General features: G+C 32.4%; 3 protein-coding genes across 3 annotated transcripts in view; 2 read left to right on the forward strand and 1 right to left on the reverse strand.

Moving 5' to 3' along the window:
- Positions 1-613: 613 nt before the first annotated feature.
- LOC108914334 (retinol dehydrogenase 13-like) lies at positions 614-7,786 on the forward strand. Its single transcript, XM_018720126.1, has 6 exons — positions 614-753; positions 1,749-1,917; positions 2,326-2,580; positions 2,729-2,897; positions 3,149-3,356; positions 6,388-7,786. Exons 1-6 carry the CDS (start codon positions 665-667, stop codon positions 6,485-6,487), a joined length of 990 nt encoding a protein of 329 aa, XP_018575642.1. The 5' UTR covers positions 614-664; the 3' UTR covers positions 6,488-7,786.
- An 8,089-nt stretch (positions 7,787-15,875) lies between these two features.
- On the reverse strand, positions 15,876-17,449 carry LOC108914338 (retinol dehydrogenase 13-like). The gene is made up of 6 exons (XM_018720132.1): positions 17,289-17,449; positions 16,998-17,116; positions 16,683-16,943; positions 16,418-16,627; positions 16,128-16,341; positions 15,876-16,032 (listed from the first exon to the last, which is right to left on the reverse strand). The coding sequence occupies exons 1-6, from the start codon at positions 17,378-17,380 to the stop codon at positions 15,876-15,878; spliced, it is 1,053 nt and encodes a 350-aa protein (XP_018575648.1). The 5' UTR covers positions 17,381-17,449.
- A 148-nt stretch (positions 17,450-17,597) lies between these two features.
- LOC108914337 (steroid hormone receptor ERR1) overlaps positions 17,598-19,571 on the forward strand; it is a 76,543-nt gene continuing 74,569 nt past the window's right edge. The window contains exon 1 of the mRNA XM_018720131.1: positions 17,598-17,734. The gene's annotated coding sequence lies outside the window, so the exon portion shown is untranslated. The remainder of the gene's footprint in view (positions 17,735-19,571) is intronic.

A 19,571-nucleotide genomic window follows, 5' to 3' on the forward strand; every position in this document is an offset into this window, starting at 1 on the left:
TGACAATTTATTGATCAATTAATTCATGAAGTCGCTTCATCAAGAAATTGGACAAGTGTAATGTACCAAATCTGCTGTCAAATAACTTCATGAATTTATTCATCAAGTTCTTGACGAATAGAGCATATTCTAATTTTCGTCAATTTCTTCGTGAAGTTCGGAAGTACCAACCCAACAGATTTCCACCCTCAGATCAGTAATGAGGTTATGTTATTGGAATATGTAAATAATTGTGTGGCGTCGTGGTAGTTTTGCATTGTTTTTACTGATTTGTTACTTACAAAAACTAATATTTATATAATATGTGTCAGAATGGTACCGCTGTTGTATCACTACAGTTATGAGGGGAAAGATGACATTTTTGAAATTTATTTGCTTCTTTGATTCGTTGGTAGAATTGATTCATGCGATCATGCGTCAAAAAACTTGACAAAGTATGTTCTGTAGCAGTGTAAAACCACACTACCAATAAATTCTTGAATTAATTCATGAAGAACTTCGTCAATTTATTTATCAATAAATTGTCAATGTAAAACAGCTATTTACAGAATTCGCTAAATGTCAAATGGGCTAAGGTCGATAAAAGAAGAAGAAGAGGATAAAGGATGTAGAATGTTTGGTGGGTTATGTTTACACTCTCACCAGGAAAAGTTAATATTATACTATGTTTAAAAATATTTCCAGAAAAATACCAAATCCACTTTATATTGGATCAGCAGTAGCTGGAGTAATTGGATTTGCCTATTTAACAAAGTATGCATCACTTATGTACCTAAGTTAATACATGTTAAATCAATATTTTACAGAATTAACTCCAACAGTTCTATTTTTTAGAAGTATAATGCAAAATTACGTTATACTATATAATAGTAAATACCTAGAAAACGAGAATAAAATTAACTGTCTTCTATAATTCAATTCCAATTCCATAGGAAGAGATAGCAGTTTGAAATTAACCCATTGGCAACGTTTTTTTCAATATATTTTTTCTAAGCTTTGGAAAATGCAAGTTTAACTCCTTGCCGTTAAAGAGTAGAGTTATGGAAATTGAAAAAATTATTGCTATTGAAATATATTGGTAAAAGACAGTTTCCAAGTAAAATTGAAAAGTATATTATTACTCGACTATCATTAAGAAAATTACTAACAAGCATAACTCAAAAATCGTGATGTTCACCTTCACATACAAATAAATGTTTCTAAACATTAAAAATTAAAATAAAAATTTTAGATGTTGAAAATTAATTAATTTATATTGGTTATTATTAGGGATACATAATTTTTACAAAAAAGGAGTTTTGCAAAAACAAGATCCCAAAATTTTGCATTTATTTGCTAAAACCAAAAACAAATTTTTTCAAGTAAGCAACAGAATAATGAAGTTGTAAAATAAAAGAAATTCTCACTAAAAAATATCGGCACAACATTTTTAAATTTAACGTGTATCAGATACTGCTAGTTGAAAGCTAACATTGCTGCTGTCATTTCTACATTTTCTTTGTACTAATTTTGACCAAGAACGTGTAAAACTGCATTATACCGAGAGATCCAGAATGATTGAAGCGTTTGGGGAACGCAGCCTTTTTCTAACACCATCTTTAACATATAAAAATTTGTAGTATTGACAGAGACAGGCACAGGCTGCGATCTCCAAACACTTCAATCATTCTAGATCTCTCTGTATAAGATAATAAAAAATAATGTTACTTACCTTATTTTAAAATGAACTTTAATGAAAATGTTGATAGAGAACTGGTTGGTGGCCAAAGATATCAAGGCAAAGGTGTAACAGCAAAAGATAAAGTTATCATTGTAACAGGAGCTAATACTGGTATTGGAAAAGAAATAACATGGGAATTAGCAAGAAGAGGTGCAAAGGTTTATATGGCATGTCGTGATATGAAACGATGTGAAAAAGTAGGTAATAATTTTCAAAAAAATTCTGAATTTAACACTAATATAAATTCATTTCTATATTCTTTTTAAACCGTAAGTATTATTTATTTATTGTATCATGTATTTTTTTGCTGTAATTCTATTAAACTTATACTGGCTACATAGATCAAACTGTACAAAATAAATTGTAACGGTTTTTAATAGTTAAATCGTTACGATACTTATATAAAATGAGTTCTTATGGCTGTTGAATATTTTATAGTAAATTCAAGTAAAGGAATAATTTTTTTATTAAAAAATATATAGATTTCTATTTCTTAAATACATATTAAGTAGGCCTTTACGCTAAATAGTTTTAGAACATTACAAAGATAGTATTCTTAAGATTAAATTAATATTTCATTATGTTAAAAACTGATTTTGTTTTAGGCAAGAGAAGAAATTGTCTTGGATACAAAGAACAAGTATGTTTACTGCAGAAAATGTGATCTAGCTTCCCTACAGTCAGTAAGGGATTTTATTAAAATTTTTAAATCAGAACAGAAGAGACTTGATGTATTGATTAACAATGCTGGTGTCATGAATACTCCAAACACAAAGACGAAAGATGGTTTTGAAATGCAGCTGGGAGTTAATCATATGGGACATTTTCTACTTACAAACCTGTTGCTGGATCTACTCAAAGTAATGACAAAAACGTTGTAAACATGAGGTTTAATTTGCAATCTTAAAGAGCTGACAGTATCTTTAGAGCTTTACTTATATTGTTTAGTGGCAAAAAAGTACTTTCTACAGTTAATGCAGTAGGTATACTAAATTTATGTAATTACAGGAATCTACCCCCAGTAGAATAATAAATGTTTCAAGTGTGGCACATAAAAGAGGGAAAATAAATAAAGATGATTTGAATAGTGATAAAAATTACAACGCTTCTGATGCCTATGCTCAAAGCAAACTAGCTAATGTGTTATTTACCAAAGAACTGGCCAACAAATTACAAGGTAAGGTTTTAGTCTATATTAGGATACATTCAAAGTGATTGTCTATGGAACATTTCTTCATCTATTTCCATTCAGTTTCCATTCTTGAAAATTGAACCCAAGATTTTGTGTTTGTTTCCTTGGGAAATAAAAAAAATCTCAACAAAATTGACCTACCCTATACATATAAACACCATAAAGTAAGTTCTTAATAATACTCTTCGCTTCCCCCACTCTTGCTGTAAATAATTTATAAACCCCTATCTTTTTAGGAACTGGTGTTACAGTCAACTCTGTGCACCCTGGTTTAGTAGATACAGAAATAATTAGGCACATGAGCTTTTACAGTAGTTGGATGGCCACTGTATTGGTCAAACCATTTGTTTGGCCTTTTATTAAAAATCCAAAGCAAGGAGCACAAACTATTATATATTTGGCACTCGATGAATCAATAGAAAAAGTAACTGGAAAATACTTCTGGTATGAAAGTTAATTTGTGATTATTATTTATTCAATTTTAGATTTGGTTATATTTGAGTATTGCAGTATTCCACCAACAAAATTGTACAGTGTATCAAAAACAAAAAACCCTTCGTTTTTGAGGTAACAGCTGATAAAGTTTTAGTATTCTGTTACAGCTTTTCTGGTAGCTGGATTGTACCGAGGACCCTATTCACTGACAGACTAAAGTTGCTCGTTACAGCACAGCATGGTCTGTTCCGTCACAATATGGACAGAATTAAAACAACGTGATTCAATGCACAACCGCCTTCAAACGCTTTGTTTTATTTCAATTCGTATTGTGATGGAACGGGCTGTGCCATGCCATGGACATTTTCATAGTTACACTAAAGTCGACTTTAAAAATAGAGCTAATTAGTTACCATAGTAACATATTGTTGTGATAATGCTTTAAAGCTATATTAAATTTAAAGAACATTTTAGTTTATGGGCCTTAAATCTAGCTAACAAATTACATACAAAATGTGACATTTTAATAAATGCCATCTAAACATAAAAAATACGATATCAAAAAATTAAAACACAAAACAAAGAACTTTTTCCCTGTGTCGTTGCAACAAAAGTATTCACAAGGACTGGAGGAGCCTTAAAGAATGTGTAAAACAAATGAGAATATAAAGAATGGTACTTTATAACCCTGACCTCAAAAATGAGCAGTTTCTGAAGAATTTTTCTGATAGAAATTTACATTTTACTAAATAAAGTTGGAAAATGTTCGTTAGAAATCATCAATAGCAATATTGGCTTTTTCCTTTTTCTGTACCTTCTACGTGAAAGAATACCACAAAAACTCATGGAAAAGTCTGCTTTGCTTTTACTACTATGGAGATGGATTTGTGTTCTATTTAGGTAAATCAAATAAAAACGTCATCATTTTTGTGAATTTTGCAAATGAATGGAATGGAAGTATGGATTCAGATTTTGAAACTACAAATTTAAAAAAAATTAAATTCTTTGGAGGTAAATTCGAAGGCAACATGCAATATTTCACAGGAAAAATCGAAATCTCGATATGAGAAGTGCACAAGGCTTTATGAATTGGTGTCAAGAGAAGAACATCAAAAACGTAGGGGATATAGTATGATGGTTTTCCGGGTTGTTTTGCCGTTGTCCTGGTCACCACCTTATGGTACATAACAATCCGAAATATCATCGTACTTTAAACATCAACACGGGCCGTGAAAGCCTTACAATCAATAAATGTCGGTGACTTTTGATTTATTTTTGAAATTTACACTTAATGCTCACATCCATACTGGCCCAAAAAAAATATATGAAATTTTTCAAATGTTGCTACTTGTTAAAAAGCCTCTTGGTTGAATAATAGGATGAAAAAACCTAAGATTCTTACAAGGGAGCTAATTAAAACATTTCTGATTAACGCTCCCAATAACGAATATCTTAAACTTGAAGTATGCTAGAAACAAAAAACAAAGTAAAAATTAGTTCAACAAAGGAGGAGGGTCCCTAAGGCCAGTTTTTGGCCTAACTTAATTTTGGCTGAAAAAATCTGAAAAAATTTTTTTGGCTACCTATTAGCAATACTGAATCGTTTCCACCCTAAACGGACTAGCTCCCTTACCCTCCTTTCCCCCTCCACCCCCTTAAATGCTAGGGAAACCATCGCTTATTAGAGGAATCTTTAGAGCTTAGAGATGCGAAATTCATTCAATTCCTATGAATCTTACATATGAAGAGTTTTTTGGGTCGCTGATCACGAATCTGGCCTCAGAATCACGAAATTCAAAATGGCGGATCCAATATGGCGGACAAGAAAATTGAAATGTCTTCAAAATGCATGATGAATTTTTTTGTAATGGGATTCTTTGGGTCTATGATTACGAATCTGGACTCTAAATCACGAAATTCAAAATGGCGGATTCAATATGGCGGATAAAAAAATTATAATGTCTTTAAAATGCATGAATTTTTGTGTAGTGGGGTTTTTGGGTCTCTGATTAGGAATTTGAAGGCAGAATTACGAAATTCAAAGTGACATATTTCATATGGCGGACAAAAAAATTAAAAAGATCTTCATAAACCTCAAAAATTTGTTTGTAGAAACTTTCTTGGATCACTGATTACAATTATGAATTCAGAATCATGACATTTAAAGTGGGTAATCAAATATGCACTAACATGTATGTATAATTATTGATTTTTTCTTTTTCATTTTATTCAATGTAAATGTGTATCATCTCATTTAAGGAGGTGGAGGGGTTTGGTCCGTTTAGGGTGGAAACGATTCAGTATTGCTAGTAGGTACCACTGACCATAGACGGCTGTTTATATTTTATAAAAGTGGAAAGTGTTCAACCTAAGTTGTATGAATGAATTCTGAGGGAAAAACTCCTAGCAGAATTATGGACTACCTTGAATTAAAATATCCAGGTGAATTCATAGACAACTGCTTTTGTCGAGGCTCAATAGTTCTATTAGCAGATGGAGGCAGTGATATAAATTTAAAAAGGCACAAGGGATGAAAATCTTCCTATAGTGGAAGTATATCTTGAAGATTCCAGCCAAAACAAAGTTAAAACGAAATTCAAATAAGATGTTTGAATGAAAATATGCAGCAAACCAATTTTATTAGTACCATACCAACAGGTTTGACAGTTCCCAGCATTTCAGAAATGTATCCCCTTCAAATATCTAACACTCACAAAATGTATGTGTATACACTTAACATAAATATGTATTTCAAAATAATTACCTTCGTTGTTGTTTGTTATATCTATTATTGTTAGAAAATTTATTAAAATGAATAACAGTATGAGTATGTTATAGTATCAATCGTACAAAAAATAGTGTACTAAACTAAACACTACTATCCAGTCACGCAACGTAAATTACTATTTCTTAATTTTGATCAGCAAATTACCCGCAAAATTGTATTATTGGAGTATTGCAAAACCCTTTAAATAAACCTTGCAAATAAAAAACCTTTTTGTTTAGTACTGATGTTCTCATAAAAATTTTTTTATTTCAGTGATTATGAAGAAGTGGATGTCAGTGAAGAAGCTAAAGATGAAAATATTTCTAAATGGCTGTGGGCTGTAAGTGAGAAGTGGACACGATTAAATATATAGCAACATATTGTTGGTTATAAATTGAAATATTTCTCATTTTGAATATATAGCAATATATTGTTGTTTATAAACAGAGTATTTCTCATTTTTTACATGGAGATAAATTTTCTATTGACAACCATCTGTATAAATTATGTGACAGTGCCAATTCAAGACGTAAAATAAGATGGCTTTGAAATTTTCATAGGTTTAAGACGAAGATAGGTGAATTGCTAGGTGCATTTTGTTGAATTGGTCCCGGATTTATTGGATTCTTTAAAATGACATTTATCAATAAAACGATACAAATCAAATCTGACATTTGACAGGTACCAAATGTCAACGGGCCATTTATTATTATCATAACCTGTTTATTATTGGTTTGGTTTGGCTTGTATAGTTTTAATTTTTCGAAAACCATGAACAATTTGTTAGTAATTCCTGTAGTACACAAAACACATAATGGTGACAGTTACACCTAAGTAACCTCACAAATTTGATCTCTCCACCACTTAATTCTATTAATTCCGTCCCAAACCACAGAAGCAAAGTTTGCAACCCAATTCAGAATATACTTGCAATTAAATGCCCATTCCCATTCTATTCCGGAATCAATCCAACAATATGCACCTGCTATCGATTTTTTACTTCTGACACCCACCACCCACTACACCATTTTGTAGTTAAACAATTCAGATATACATTTATACTACAAGTTTAGTCTTTGTTAAAATAGTAGTTGCCCCCAGTCACCCAGGTGCGGAAAACGTCAGCCTTTGCTCAAATAAATTGAAGTCTTTTTTACCTCCACCGCTTCCAACCTCTGAAAATTCTACTGCCTTTAGAAAATGTGAGGTTAACTGAAAGAAAATCGCAAGTGTATCTTTTCTATTTTTATTTTTTAAATCATAGTTTACAGACTCAACAAGTGCCTGATTTACCTATAGGCTGGTGTAGGCTGCAGCCTACAGGCCCCCACCATGTTAACATAAAAATATAATTTTTTGAATAGGTCCCCACCAATTTTCAGCCTACAGCCCCTCCGCCCCACTAAATTAGGCACTGCTCTCAACGTTATTTTTCTATTTATCTTTAATAATGTTAAAATATAGAAATTTGTAGTAAAATTTCTTATTCTATCATAAGAAAATGTCAATAATATTTCGTGTTAGAAAATTTATACCTGGTGTGTTACAACTAATCTGAAGATATGCTCATTTATTTAAATAAAAAGTTGATGTAAAGAAAATATATTAAAAATCCAACAGAAAAGTATGTGCATCATTTACAGCAAATAAAGTGACTTCAAAAAACAGTGTTCTCAAAATCCCTACCAACAAAAAATTTTGCAAAAAAAAAACAAGTATTCATAGTGATATTTTAAATAAAAAATAAGCTTGTATTCATATTTGATCATCTCAAAAACTCCTCTACGAGCCCTAATAACTTCATGTTCGGACTAAATGTAGTTTAAATATAAAACAGCTATGTAAAATACATATTTTTATTTTATATAGTGAAACCACTTATGATCAGTATAATTGGTATTTATCTTTCGAAATATGTGAATTATGTGGTAATATGCTACAAAAGAAGTGTTCTGCATCGTCTTGTAAGGTAACACCAACAAAAATACCAATTTATTCTGACATTTATTCGGACATTTAAAGTTGACGAACGTCTAGGAATATATAAAAACGCTATGTTGCGTTATTTTGCTAAGTAGGTGGTGCTTAAACATAAAAACAAGTAACGCATATTGTTATTCATCTTATTGCTGTCAACAACAATGGTTCGTGGTGTAGCAACTGATATTAAAGTGCGAGAAATTATTGTTAAACTGTATCATGAAGGTAATTCGATGGAAAAAATTAGTAAGTGTTTAAATATCGCAAAATCTACTGTCGGTGATGTTATTAAATTGTATGGGGAAACAAGCAGCGTCAATATAAGAGGCAAAAGTAAAGGAAAACCTAAACATGTGTCACAAAGAGACCAAAAAACATTGGTACAAATTTGTAAAACTAACAGAAGAGCCACTGTGCGTGCAATTACAGCCAAGTGGAACAAACACTGCGGCTTAAATGTACCCAGAGAATATTGTAGGATATGGTTTCATAAGTCTGGCTTGAATTTTTACAAGGTAGTTGATATATTTCTTGAATAAACTATAAAATAACACTCATTTACTTCTTTTTATTTATAGGCTAAAGAAAAGCCATTTCTAACTGAACGTCAAAAAAGGAACAGACTCGTTCGGGCTAAATCCAAGTTACAAATATATTTAAAAAAACTTCGTTTCTAGGGTTTTATCCCATAATACATAAATATAGGAAAATAAATACGTATAATATTGGAACTAAATGTTTTCACTATATAAAATAAATACAGGGTGTAACGTAAAGGTTGGGAATAAATTAAACGGTGGATTTTTTATTTTCAAAAATAAATATTTGTCGTATAAAGTTTATGCTCTACGGGTTTTCTTTTCCAAGCTACACGACACTAAAATATTTCAAAAAATTTAGTTTTTAAATATCATTTTCAATGCAAGTCTTTTTTCAATGCCTATTTGACCATGTTCCGTGGCTGAGTCAAAGCATACTTCATGTTTCTGCTATTTTTATTTTCCAGTGGGAAAAAATGGTGTTTATAAAAGTTTTATTTATGGAAAAATAACAAGAACTAGAAATAAAACGCAAGAGGGTAATTTTATTTAAAATAAAAAGTGGATCATAAAAAAATGTTTTTACCAGTGACATACCACAATTTTCTTCCAAAAACCTTACGGTAGAATCCGTACGCACGCCACAGAGTAACTTACAAAGTCAATCTTTATTATTTTTTAAACCAAAAAATCCACCGTTTAATTTATTCCTAACCTTTACGTTACACCCAGTATATAAAGTTTGTATAGCTGTTTTATATTTAAACTACATTTTGTCCGAACATTAAGTTGTTAGGGCTCGTACGTCAAGTTTCATTGAAATATTTTAAAAAGTTATAGTTATGGTAAAGAAATTAAACAGAAAGTTTCTTTGAAAGTCCGTAACTTTTTAAGAAAATATTTTGGTATTGAATCATACATATTTGATAAGGGGCTTTGGTAAAATGTTTACACCTAATAATTGTAACACCTTATACAAATAAACAGAAATCACTGACAATCTTTTATTTTATTTTTTTGTAAGTAACTGTATCATCAAACGATAAATATAGCAAATATTTATTAATAATTATTTGTTATACAAGGGAAAAATATATTAGATTTTAGTTCGAGGTTCTATTTGACAAGACACTGAGAGTTAAAATCCAATACTTTTACCTGTGTATAATACATCATTTTTTTCTGTGATGGGAAAACGACGATTTAATATTAAAAAAAAAAAACATATTTGTCGGAGTGGTTCAGTGGAATGAATCGTTTTATTTGGAACACATAACTGCAATTGTTTATTGATAAAACAAGAATTGTTATAAATGACTAATACAGAAATACAATATATCGAAAGTAGACGCGGCGTGTTTGAATGCTTGGAAAGAACTAACTAACTGGGTGGTCGGTCGGTCCTTGGTGCCCTCCGTACTTGCAGGTCAAGAAACTGTCCCTTCGGTTGTTTATTACTTTATTACTCTTTGGGTTGCTGAATATATTACATCTAGTCCATGCAATATCGTTAATATTCAACACCCTTCCTCGATGATGCATTGACTACGTTACACTTCATTCGTAACTCTTGCAATTTAATTTTGTTAAGTGGCTTTGTTAATAGGTCAGCCAGCATTATTTCAGTCGGACAATATTGTAAATCGATGATCTTCTTCTGCGTCAAATCCTTTACGTGATGAAACTTCGTGTCTATGTGCTTTGTCCTGTTGCTTAATTTATTATTTGCGACTAATTTTATACATCCTTGATTGTCCTCATATATTAAAGTCGCTTGAGTCTGTTCTTCTCCAAAATCTGATAAGAGTCGACGTAACCATACTGCCTCTTGACAAGCATCTGCCAGTGCTATATACTCTGCTTCAGTTGAAGACAGAGCAACACAAGTTTGCTTTCTACACATCCAACTAATGGGACTTCCGTTGAACTTAAAAATGTTCCCGCTGTTGGATTTACGGTTTGATTTGTCTTGTGCCCAATCTGAATCGGCGTATCCATATAAAAGTTTTATTTCGTCGGATGGATCTCCGAGCATTAGGGAAAGGTGCTTCGTTCCTTTTAAATAGCGAAGCGTTCTCTTTGATTCTATCCAATCTGCTTGGTTTGGATCTTTATTGTGTTGACTCAGAATTGTGACGGTAGCACTTATATCTGGCCTTGTGTGACATGCGATATATAAGAGTCCGCCTATTAATTGTTGATAGAGATTGTTGTCCATAAATTTTTCTTCTTCACTCCTTGATCTTAAGTATCCTGGATCCATTGGTATAGCTGATGGCTTTGCATCTGTCATGCCGAACTTTTGTAGAAGCATGTCGATATAGTGCGATTGATTAAGGTAATAAATGCCTTCATTATCTCTCTCTATTTTCATGCCCAAGTAATGATGCAAAATACCGAGATTAGATAAATTAAAATATACCTTGAGTTTATCGGCTATATCATTTATTATTTGCTCTTCCTTGCAAGCAATTATAAAATCATCCACGTATACTACAAGGTATATTGTCGTATTGGAAATCCTTTTAATATACAAGCAAGGGTCGGCTTCGCTCTGAATGAATCCAAAATCTTTTAGTGCTGTGCTGAGCGTGTCACTCCATGACTTAGCTGCCTGCTTTAATCCGTAAATGCTCTTTTCTAGCTTGCACACTTTATGGTCGTACTGCTGATTTTTATAACCTTCGGGCTGCTCCATAAATAATTCTTCTTTGAGCGTACTATTGAGGAAAGCTGTCTTTGCGTCGTAATGGTGCGTATGCATGCCTTTCATACCTGCGATCGACAGTAGCGTCAATAAGGTCTGATGTCTTACGACGGGCGCAAAAACCTCATCATAGTCCGAACCGAATTTTTGTGAAAACCCACGTGCGACGAGCCTTGCTTTATGACGGTTCACAGTGCCGTCCGGATTCCGCTTGGATTTGAACACCCACTTTGATTTTATGACATTTCGGTCCTTTGGCCGGTCAACTAATGTCCACGTTTTATTACTTTCTAAAGAAGCAATTTCATCGTTCATTGCACTAATCCAGCTGTCCTTGTCTGGTCTTGAAAGAGCTTCCTGTCTTGTTGTCGGGTCTTCGTGAATTGCTAGGTTAACTTTTCCCATATAGTAATCTGGTGGCACTCCTTTGTTCACTCTTTCCGATCTTCGAACTTCATTCTCTGGCGCTCGTTCTTGATGATCGTTATTAATTGACTCTTGATCTTGACATTCGGCATTAATATTTTCGCTTCCGTTGGAATTATCCTGAGTAATAATCACTTCACTCTCACTAATGCTGCAGTCTTTCGAGTCTTTTGCAATTTCGGCGAATATAACATCTCGGCTGATTCTTATTTTCGACGTCTTAGTGTCGAGTAGTCGGTAAGCCTTTGATTCTTCTGAGTATCCCACGAAGATTAATTCTTCCGATTTGTTGTCTAATTTTAATCTTTTTTCTTTCGGGATGTGCATAAATGCTCGTGCTCCAAAAACTTGCAAATCTTTGACACTTGGCTTTTTACTGTGCCACTGCTCGAACGGCGTCTTATCGATGACTCTCGATGGCAATCTATTTTGCAAGTAATTTGCGGTGTGAATCGCTTCTCCCCAATACTTGCGATCTAAATTTGCACTAATAAGCATGCACCTGACCATCTCGATGAGAGAGCGATTTTTCCGTTCTGCAATGCCATTTTGCTCGGGTGTATATGGAGCTGTATGCTGAGCTTGAATTCCCTCCTTTTTCATGAATGACGTTAATTCCGCGTTAACATATTCAAGTCCTCTATCTGATCGAATGATTTTTGGCTTCTTTCCAAAGGCTGTTTTTGTCATCTGGACAAATTCCTTGATTTTTACAGCGGCTTCGGATTTCCTCTCCAAAAGATATACGTGCGTATACCTGCTATAATCGTCGATTATAGTTAGGGCGTACTTCTTATTCCGAGGAGTGGGCGGGTTTATTGGCCCGCAGACATCTGTGTGCACTAGTTGTAAAATCTCGGTCGAGTTTTTACCTGCATGCTTTGGAAAAGGTTTCCTCGTCTGCTTCCCCTTTACGCAGCACTCACAAAAATTATTGCTTATTTCGCACTCTTCTATCTTCATGTCGGTGACCATGTTCTTCTTCGCTAATAGTTTTATGGCGGTAATGTCTCGATGGCCAAATCTTTCGTGCCACCAGTGCTCGCAAAATGCTTTGTGTTTAAGCTGTACCGTTGTAAAAGCTTCATGCGTTCTTAGTTCGTACAATTCGGGTGATAAACGTGCTGTAGCGTGAATATGCCCTTCCTTAATTATCTCGCACTGTCCCTTTTCTGAACAAAACTTCACATCATAACCGTCTTTGACCAACTGTTTTACTGACAAAAGGTTAGACGCCAGCTTCGGTACGTAAAGCACGTTCTGGGCCTGCAGTTTTACTACTTTATTGTTCACTGCACAGTTCAATGACACTAACCCGGAACCCAATACCTTTGCCGATCCTTCTTTATCCGCGAAGCGAACTATTCCTTTTATGGTTTCGTCGAGCGTCGTGAACAATTCCTTTGAATTTGCCATATGCGACGTGGCTCCTGAATCGACGATCCATGGATTTGATTTTTCTTCGACACTTTTTAGACATAATTCCGTGTCTACATATGTAACCACTTTACACAAGTCGATGCTTTCATTCACTGTTTTTGCAGAATCTTGTTTGCTCTGTTGCTTGGCTTTCCACTTGGCAAATTTTCGACATTCCGGCTTCAAGTGGCCTATTTTCTTGCAGAAGAAACACGTCGATTTATTCGACTTTTCTGAAGACTTATGTGACTGAAAATTTGCTTTCATCGCAGTTTCACTGTCGCCGCTATTTGCTTGGTTTTTCCGTCGCTTGTACTCATCCCTTAACTTGCTTTTGACAAATTCAAATGTAAAGTCTTTGTCTGGTCTGCTTTCAATTGCAGATATTAAAGGGTCGTATGAGTTAGGCAAACTTACAAGCAACATTGCAGCCTGCAATTTGTCTTTTAGTGGTTCTCCTAACGCTGCTAATTTATCCACAATGTCAGTGTACGTTGTTACGTGATTTTCCATATCTCCACCTTCAGCTAATCGCAGCGTGCATAAATTTTTCAACAAGAACACTACACTACTCAGCGATGCCTTTTGATGATAATCCTTTAGACGTGTCCAAGCATCCTTTGCACTTTCAGCGCCACGAATGTGACAAATCTGATTGTCTTCTATGTTTAATGCTATAGATGAGAGAGCTTGTTCGTCGTTGTCTTTCCATTGTTGGTTCACTGGATTCGGTGCATTCGATTTAATCACTTCCCACACTTTTTCTTTCTTGAGTAGCATTTCCATCTTGTAGCACCATACTGCGTAGTTTTCGTTGTTTAGTTTTTCAACTGTATATCGCGCACTTGTGCCTTGAGCCATTTTTAACTGTCACTGATTTCTTTTTATAATCAATATTTAATACTTGCTTTGAATTCCAAATATCCTGGGCCCATAACCTGTCGGAGTGGTTCAGTGGAATGAATCGTTTTATTTGGAACACATAACTGCAATTGTTTATTGATAAAACAAGAATTGTTATAAATGACTAATACAGAAATACAATATATCGAAAGTAGACGCGGCGTGTTTGAATGCTTGGAAAGAACTAACTAACTGGGTGGTCGGTCGGTCCTTGGTGCCCTCCGTACTTGCAGGTCAAGAAACTGTCCCTTCGGTTGTTTATTACTTTATTGCTCTTTGGGTTGCTGAATATATTACATCTAGTCCATGCAATATCGTTAACATTCAACAATATTACTGCATTAGTCAGAAAAAATTTAAAGTTTTAAACTGGTAGGCTGTTGCACTTATAGCGACATTGGACCTACGTTGCTAACGAACCCTTTAAAGTATTCAAATATCTAATTTAATTCTGTGATTGGGTTTTAAAAATTGCTAACATAAGTTATTTATTAGTTATTTTGAATATTCAAAGTTCAAAAATGGACATTTCTGATACAGAATTTTCTCTTACACCACCGGAATTAGCAGAAGCTGCGAAAGTAGCATCACTAAAATTGTTGCCAGCTAAATCGCGGAAAATGTACAAAATCACCTATTAAAGATTTATGGAATGGAAGATGAAAATAATAATGTAGACATTTCAAAATATTGCAAACATTTTTTAAGCAAAATGGGAAATATTATACATTAGGGAGGGCCGAAAATCCAATGATTTCTCCTAAGAACCTTTTTTATAAAAAAAGGTCCTTAGGAGAAATTTAATTCTCTATAGAGAATTAAATATCTTATAAAATAGATCTTTAAACAATAACTATTTATCCATAAAAAACATAAATATTGTGAAAAATACCAATTTTTCTATTAAAATTACCATTATCTCAAAAACTATTAATTTGACATGATTTCTCCTAAGAACCTTTTTGTAGAGAATTAAATTTTGTATAAAATGGATATTTAAACAATCACTATAAAAAACATAAATATTGTAAAAAAGGTCAATTTTTCTACTAAAATTGCCATTATCTCAGAAATTATTAATTTGACAGATTTGTTCTAAGGACCTTTTTTGTAGCGAATTAAATTTCCTATAAAGGCAAGTACAAAAAAAAAATTCTGACATTTTAAACTTTGACAAAATTTGGTAAGCCTAAGATATCGATCTAAAATTTTTTCCTTTCACATAAATTTTTCTTATGCATAATGAACAATATTTTCGGTATTAATAATAAAACGCATATTAGTGATTTTTTAAATAATGCTGATGAAGTTTATTTAATGGCCAATAAGGTTGTTCTATTTGGGAACGCAGGAGCTTGTCGAAGTTGTGTCCATGGCAGAAAATATGATTTCAACTTAAGAAAATTCTTCTGTAGCAGACATTCCCATTCGTTCGAGAAACATATGTCCTTCATGCAATGTACATTTAACAGCTGTACTTTTGACATTAAGGAATGTAAGTTTTGTATAATAAAATATTCTAAAATTAAATATCTCCATGTTCTTATGTGTACGTATATAGGGGAAAAGTATTCATTTTTTTCCCAGAGAAAAAGTAATTTCATAAAAAGTGACATTTTGTTACTTATCGGATAAAATGTCAAACTTTTTTCCCGTCACAGAAAAAAATGTATTTTTAAGGCTTATATGAAATTCTAACAGTATAACAATCTTTAAATATAAAGGATATAAAATTTGATTCTTGTAATTTATTAAAAAATTTATATATACATTTACAAACAACCTCTTCAATTCTCAAAATTATTTACAGGAGCATCAGAAATTTCCCTATTTATAAGGAATTTGTCTTTATCGATATTTACAATTCTACAAGATTTATCGTAGAGAAGTTTAGACAAATTCACATCCTTCACAATTTCGGAAGGTTCCCTAATTTCGCAATTGCTAAAAAAAACAATATTCAGTATCAGATATAAGTAAATTTGTTAATTTTTATATCTTTTGTTGAACAGTGCACTAAAATAATTAAAAACATGTACCTGAAATAATACCCTGAAACGTTATTGAGTGTTGGATCTACAGCAAGATAAACAATAGATTGACATCCTTGTTTGGGTGTTTTCAGAAATAACCAAACCCAAGGCAACACAGATATTTTAGTTATGAGGGAACGTCCCAGTGTGGAGTACTTCTCTATATGTCCTGTGCCTCTTACCAAGCCTGGATCAACTGCGTTAAATGTTATTTTGGTACCTGAAAATTATAACTTTTGAAAATATTATCATAACATTTAATTCTTTATTAGTGCTAAATTGTTATGAATACTTACTTTTATATAGCTGTGCCATGTATTTTGTAAACATAGTAAGGGCCAGTTTACTTTGAGAAAAAGCTTCTTTTTCATTGAAGTTCTTTTCAGAGTTAAAGTCATCCAATTTAAGTTTGCCATTAAAATGTGCAAGAGCAGAAACATTAATTACCCTACCATTATCAGAGTTGTTTAGAACTGACAATAGAAGATGTGTCAGTAAGAAAGGCCCTAAAAAATATTGCAATTTAAACGGTTTACAAAAATGGCTTTCCTCATGCATTACCCAAATAATTGGTAACAAAAGTCAATTCATTGCCATCTGAAGTTTTTTTATATGGATGAAAAATAATCCCAGCATTATTAATTAGTACATCAATTCTGTTGTATTCTTTTATAATTTGATCTGCAAAATCTCTTATGCTTGAAAATTCTGATACATCCAATAGTTTTATTACTACATTGGCTTTTGGTGTTAACATTTTGATTCGTTCTATAGCCCTTCTACCTTTTTCTGCATTTCGAACTGCCAAAATTATATTGCCGCCTGCAGAAAATTTCATATTAATATTTACGCTTGTTAATTTGTACCCTAAATTACCTCTTTTTGCTAATTCTTTTGCAGTTTCAAAGCCTATACCGCTTGCTCCTCCAGTAATAATTACATTCTTACCAACTATTTGATGTGAACTATCGCAGTATGTGCCTCCTATATAAATTCTAAAAATATACAATCAACTTTATTTTTGAGTGATTAGTATCAAATATATCCAAAATTATTTAATATATTATACTTATTGAGAAAAAATTTTAATGGATAGGTAATTAAGTTTTCCTTAAGCTCATTTCTTTTGGATAGTAATAAAAATATTATCTAAAATTTTTTACTTACCGTATGGCACTTATTATGGTTACAAATAAAGTTATGATGTAGGGCCACCAACTCTGAGAGAATATTTCAAAGTCTTTCAGAAAGTCTTGCATTTTTTAAACAATTTTTTTCAATTGAACAAACACAGTTTGACAAAACTAAAATGTTGTGTGACAAATATTGTTTCATTTGTTTTATTGGCTGTCAGGAAAAAGTTTAATTGTTTTGGTTTCAAAGCGGAAATTCAATCTAGGGTTCCCGCGGTCTGGTTTGCAGGAAGACCCGTCAGATGGCGCGGGCATGTAATTGGCTAGTAAATTGTGGAATTTACAAGATGGCAGCCTACTTTCTGTAACAGCAAACAAAATATGATGATTTTATTTAGTGCATGTAAAGAGATAACTTTATGTAAAATATGAGTGTGTGTGTTTCAACTTGGCCTGCCTAATCACCTTGTTAAAGAAAAGGTAAGCTTAGCACAATATTGTCATTATTCAATACCTATTCCAATATACTCATGTAATACGTTTGACGTAAAAGCTGTGATACACTTGGTAGTGTATTTTTTGTAACATATTAAAGTTAAAATAGCAAATATTTACCTATATGTATATTTAACAATATTATTATATTTATTTATTTATAATTTTTTAACTCATTTTGTCTCCTATTTTCTATCTCTTTCTCTTTTTTTTTGTTTACTACTACCTGCTACAAATGAGTACGATGGAATTGATCCTGTTTCGTTGTTATTACAGTCGTAACAATAGAATATTACTACAATATTATACATTATTATTACAGTATTAGACTATTTGTATAATTATGTATAAAAATAAAATACGAAATTAAGTAGACCGTATGTACCTACCTACAGCCTACAGTTTAAAAAAAATCTGTATTTCCATATTCTAATATGGATAAATCTTTAAAATCGTACGTTGAATTATTCACTTACATTTAATTTAATTCCTGTTTGGTTTTAGCCTTGACATTGAACCTTGAATACCTTTTTAATATTTCAAGGTGGACGACAACATTGTCATAGGCCATGAATTTATATTTTTATTGAGTTTTTCATTGTTTACATACCTACCAAGTATTATTGATGACGATAGGTATTAAGTAAATATAAAAATCAAGATAATTTTATCTGAGGTTTCGAATTTCTTAATTTTTATTAATATACAATATGCAAAACGTTTTCCAAGTTCAAAAAAAAAAACAATGAACCAAGGGTCAAGACTAGACCACTGATTTTCTAGATACAGGGTGTTCAAATTAAAAGAAATAGGTACCATATTTATTTACTCATAAACGCCTATCTCTGAATACCTATATTTAATGTGGGCTAATAATTTAGGTACCTAATTAAGGGCAAAAATTAACTAAATCGATTTATAAATCTCTTAACCTGTAGCGGAAATCTTGGTTGGCACTATCAGTAAAAGTCTGGGAATTTCGAATACCTAATTCACCGTTTACAATTTTTAATTGCGTATTTCAACCATATTGAAAATAAAAATTAAAAAAGAAACATGCACTAACAGTTTCATTCAAGGAGTTGAATTTATGAATCTAGTTTTGTCTAACCTCACATTGAGAAAGTAGATAATTCTTCACGAGTACACGATAATAACACATTAGATATTAATTGTTTAACAATTTATCAAGCCAACTATTTAATAAAAAAAGATCCGGGAAGCAAATTTCTTCTTAAAACAAATTGCAGCAGGCCTTGGATTGCCAACTGGATTGTCATAATTGGTTCAACAAGTTTGTCTAGAAGGCCACTGCATACACAATATATTTCATTCAAATTGTACTCTCCAAATAAATTTTGGAGGGGTGTCCTTGTTCTTAGTGGGTCAGTGTATACAATGTGACCCACTTCAGATGGAAACATTCTTGAGGGAAGATATTTATTGTTGAGTAAAATTCGTTTTCTTCAATGTTTTTTTTTTGTTTTGAGAAAAAAATGATTAACAATTTTTTTTAAATATGACCACTAGGTACTGCATTTTAGGTACCCTCAATTGCTCATTGCGAAATTAATGTATTTAATTATCTCTGTTCTTCCGCAATGGATTAACCAATGCCAATGTATGGAACATAAATAAAGAAACAACCAATATTTACAAATTTGCACAGGAGGACTAAGGTGGAGAATAACCGAAGTTTGCAGTTTGTTATGAAAAGTATTTGAACTAATGTAGGTATTATAGAACAGAAGTTTGAGAAAAATTATAAAATTGATTATCTAAAGCTGCAATTTCTATTTTCATTGCTGCCGTTATTTGTAAA

The sequence above is a fragment of the Anoplophora glabripennis genome, unplaced genomic scaffold, assembly GCF_000390285.2.
Source record: "Anoplophora glabripennis isolate ALB-LARVAE unplaced genomic scaffold, Agla_2.0 scaffold806, whole genome shotgun sequence".
In the NCBI taxonomy this organism is placed as follows: Eukaryota; Metazoa; Arthropoda; class Insecta; order Coleoptera; family Cerambycidae; genus Anoplophora; species Anoplophora glabripennis.

Excerpts from the sequence above, each read along its gene's own strand:
- LOC108914338 (XM_018720132.1), bottom strand. The coding sequence starts at position 17,380 with ATGCAAGACTTTCTGAAAGACTTTGAAATATTCTCTCAGAGTTGGTGG. Across the intron at positions 17,117-17,288 it reads ACCATAATAAGTGCCATACG|AATTTATATAGGAGGCACAT; the intron begins GTAAGTAAAAAA and ends GTATATTTTTAG. Across the intron at positions 16,944-16,997 it reads AAAAGAATTAGCAAAAAGAG|GCGGCAATATAATTTTGGCA; the intron begins GTAATTTAGGGT and ends AATTTTCTGCAG.
- LOC108914334 (XM_018720126.1), top strand. The coding sequence starts at position 665 with ATGTTTAAAAATATTTCCAGAAAAATACCAAATCCACTTTATATTGGA. Across the intron at positions 754-1,748 it reads GGATTTGCCTATTTAACAAA|AGAACTGGTTGGTGGCCAAA; the intron begins GTATGCATCACT and ends AAATGTTGATAG. Across the intron at positions 1,918-2,325 it reads ATATGAAACGATGTGAAAAA|GCAAGAGAAGAAATTGTCTT; the intron begins GTAGGTAATAAT and ends ATTTTGTTTTAG.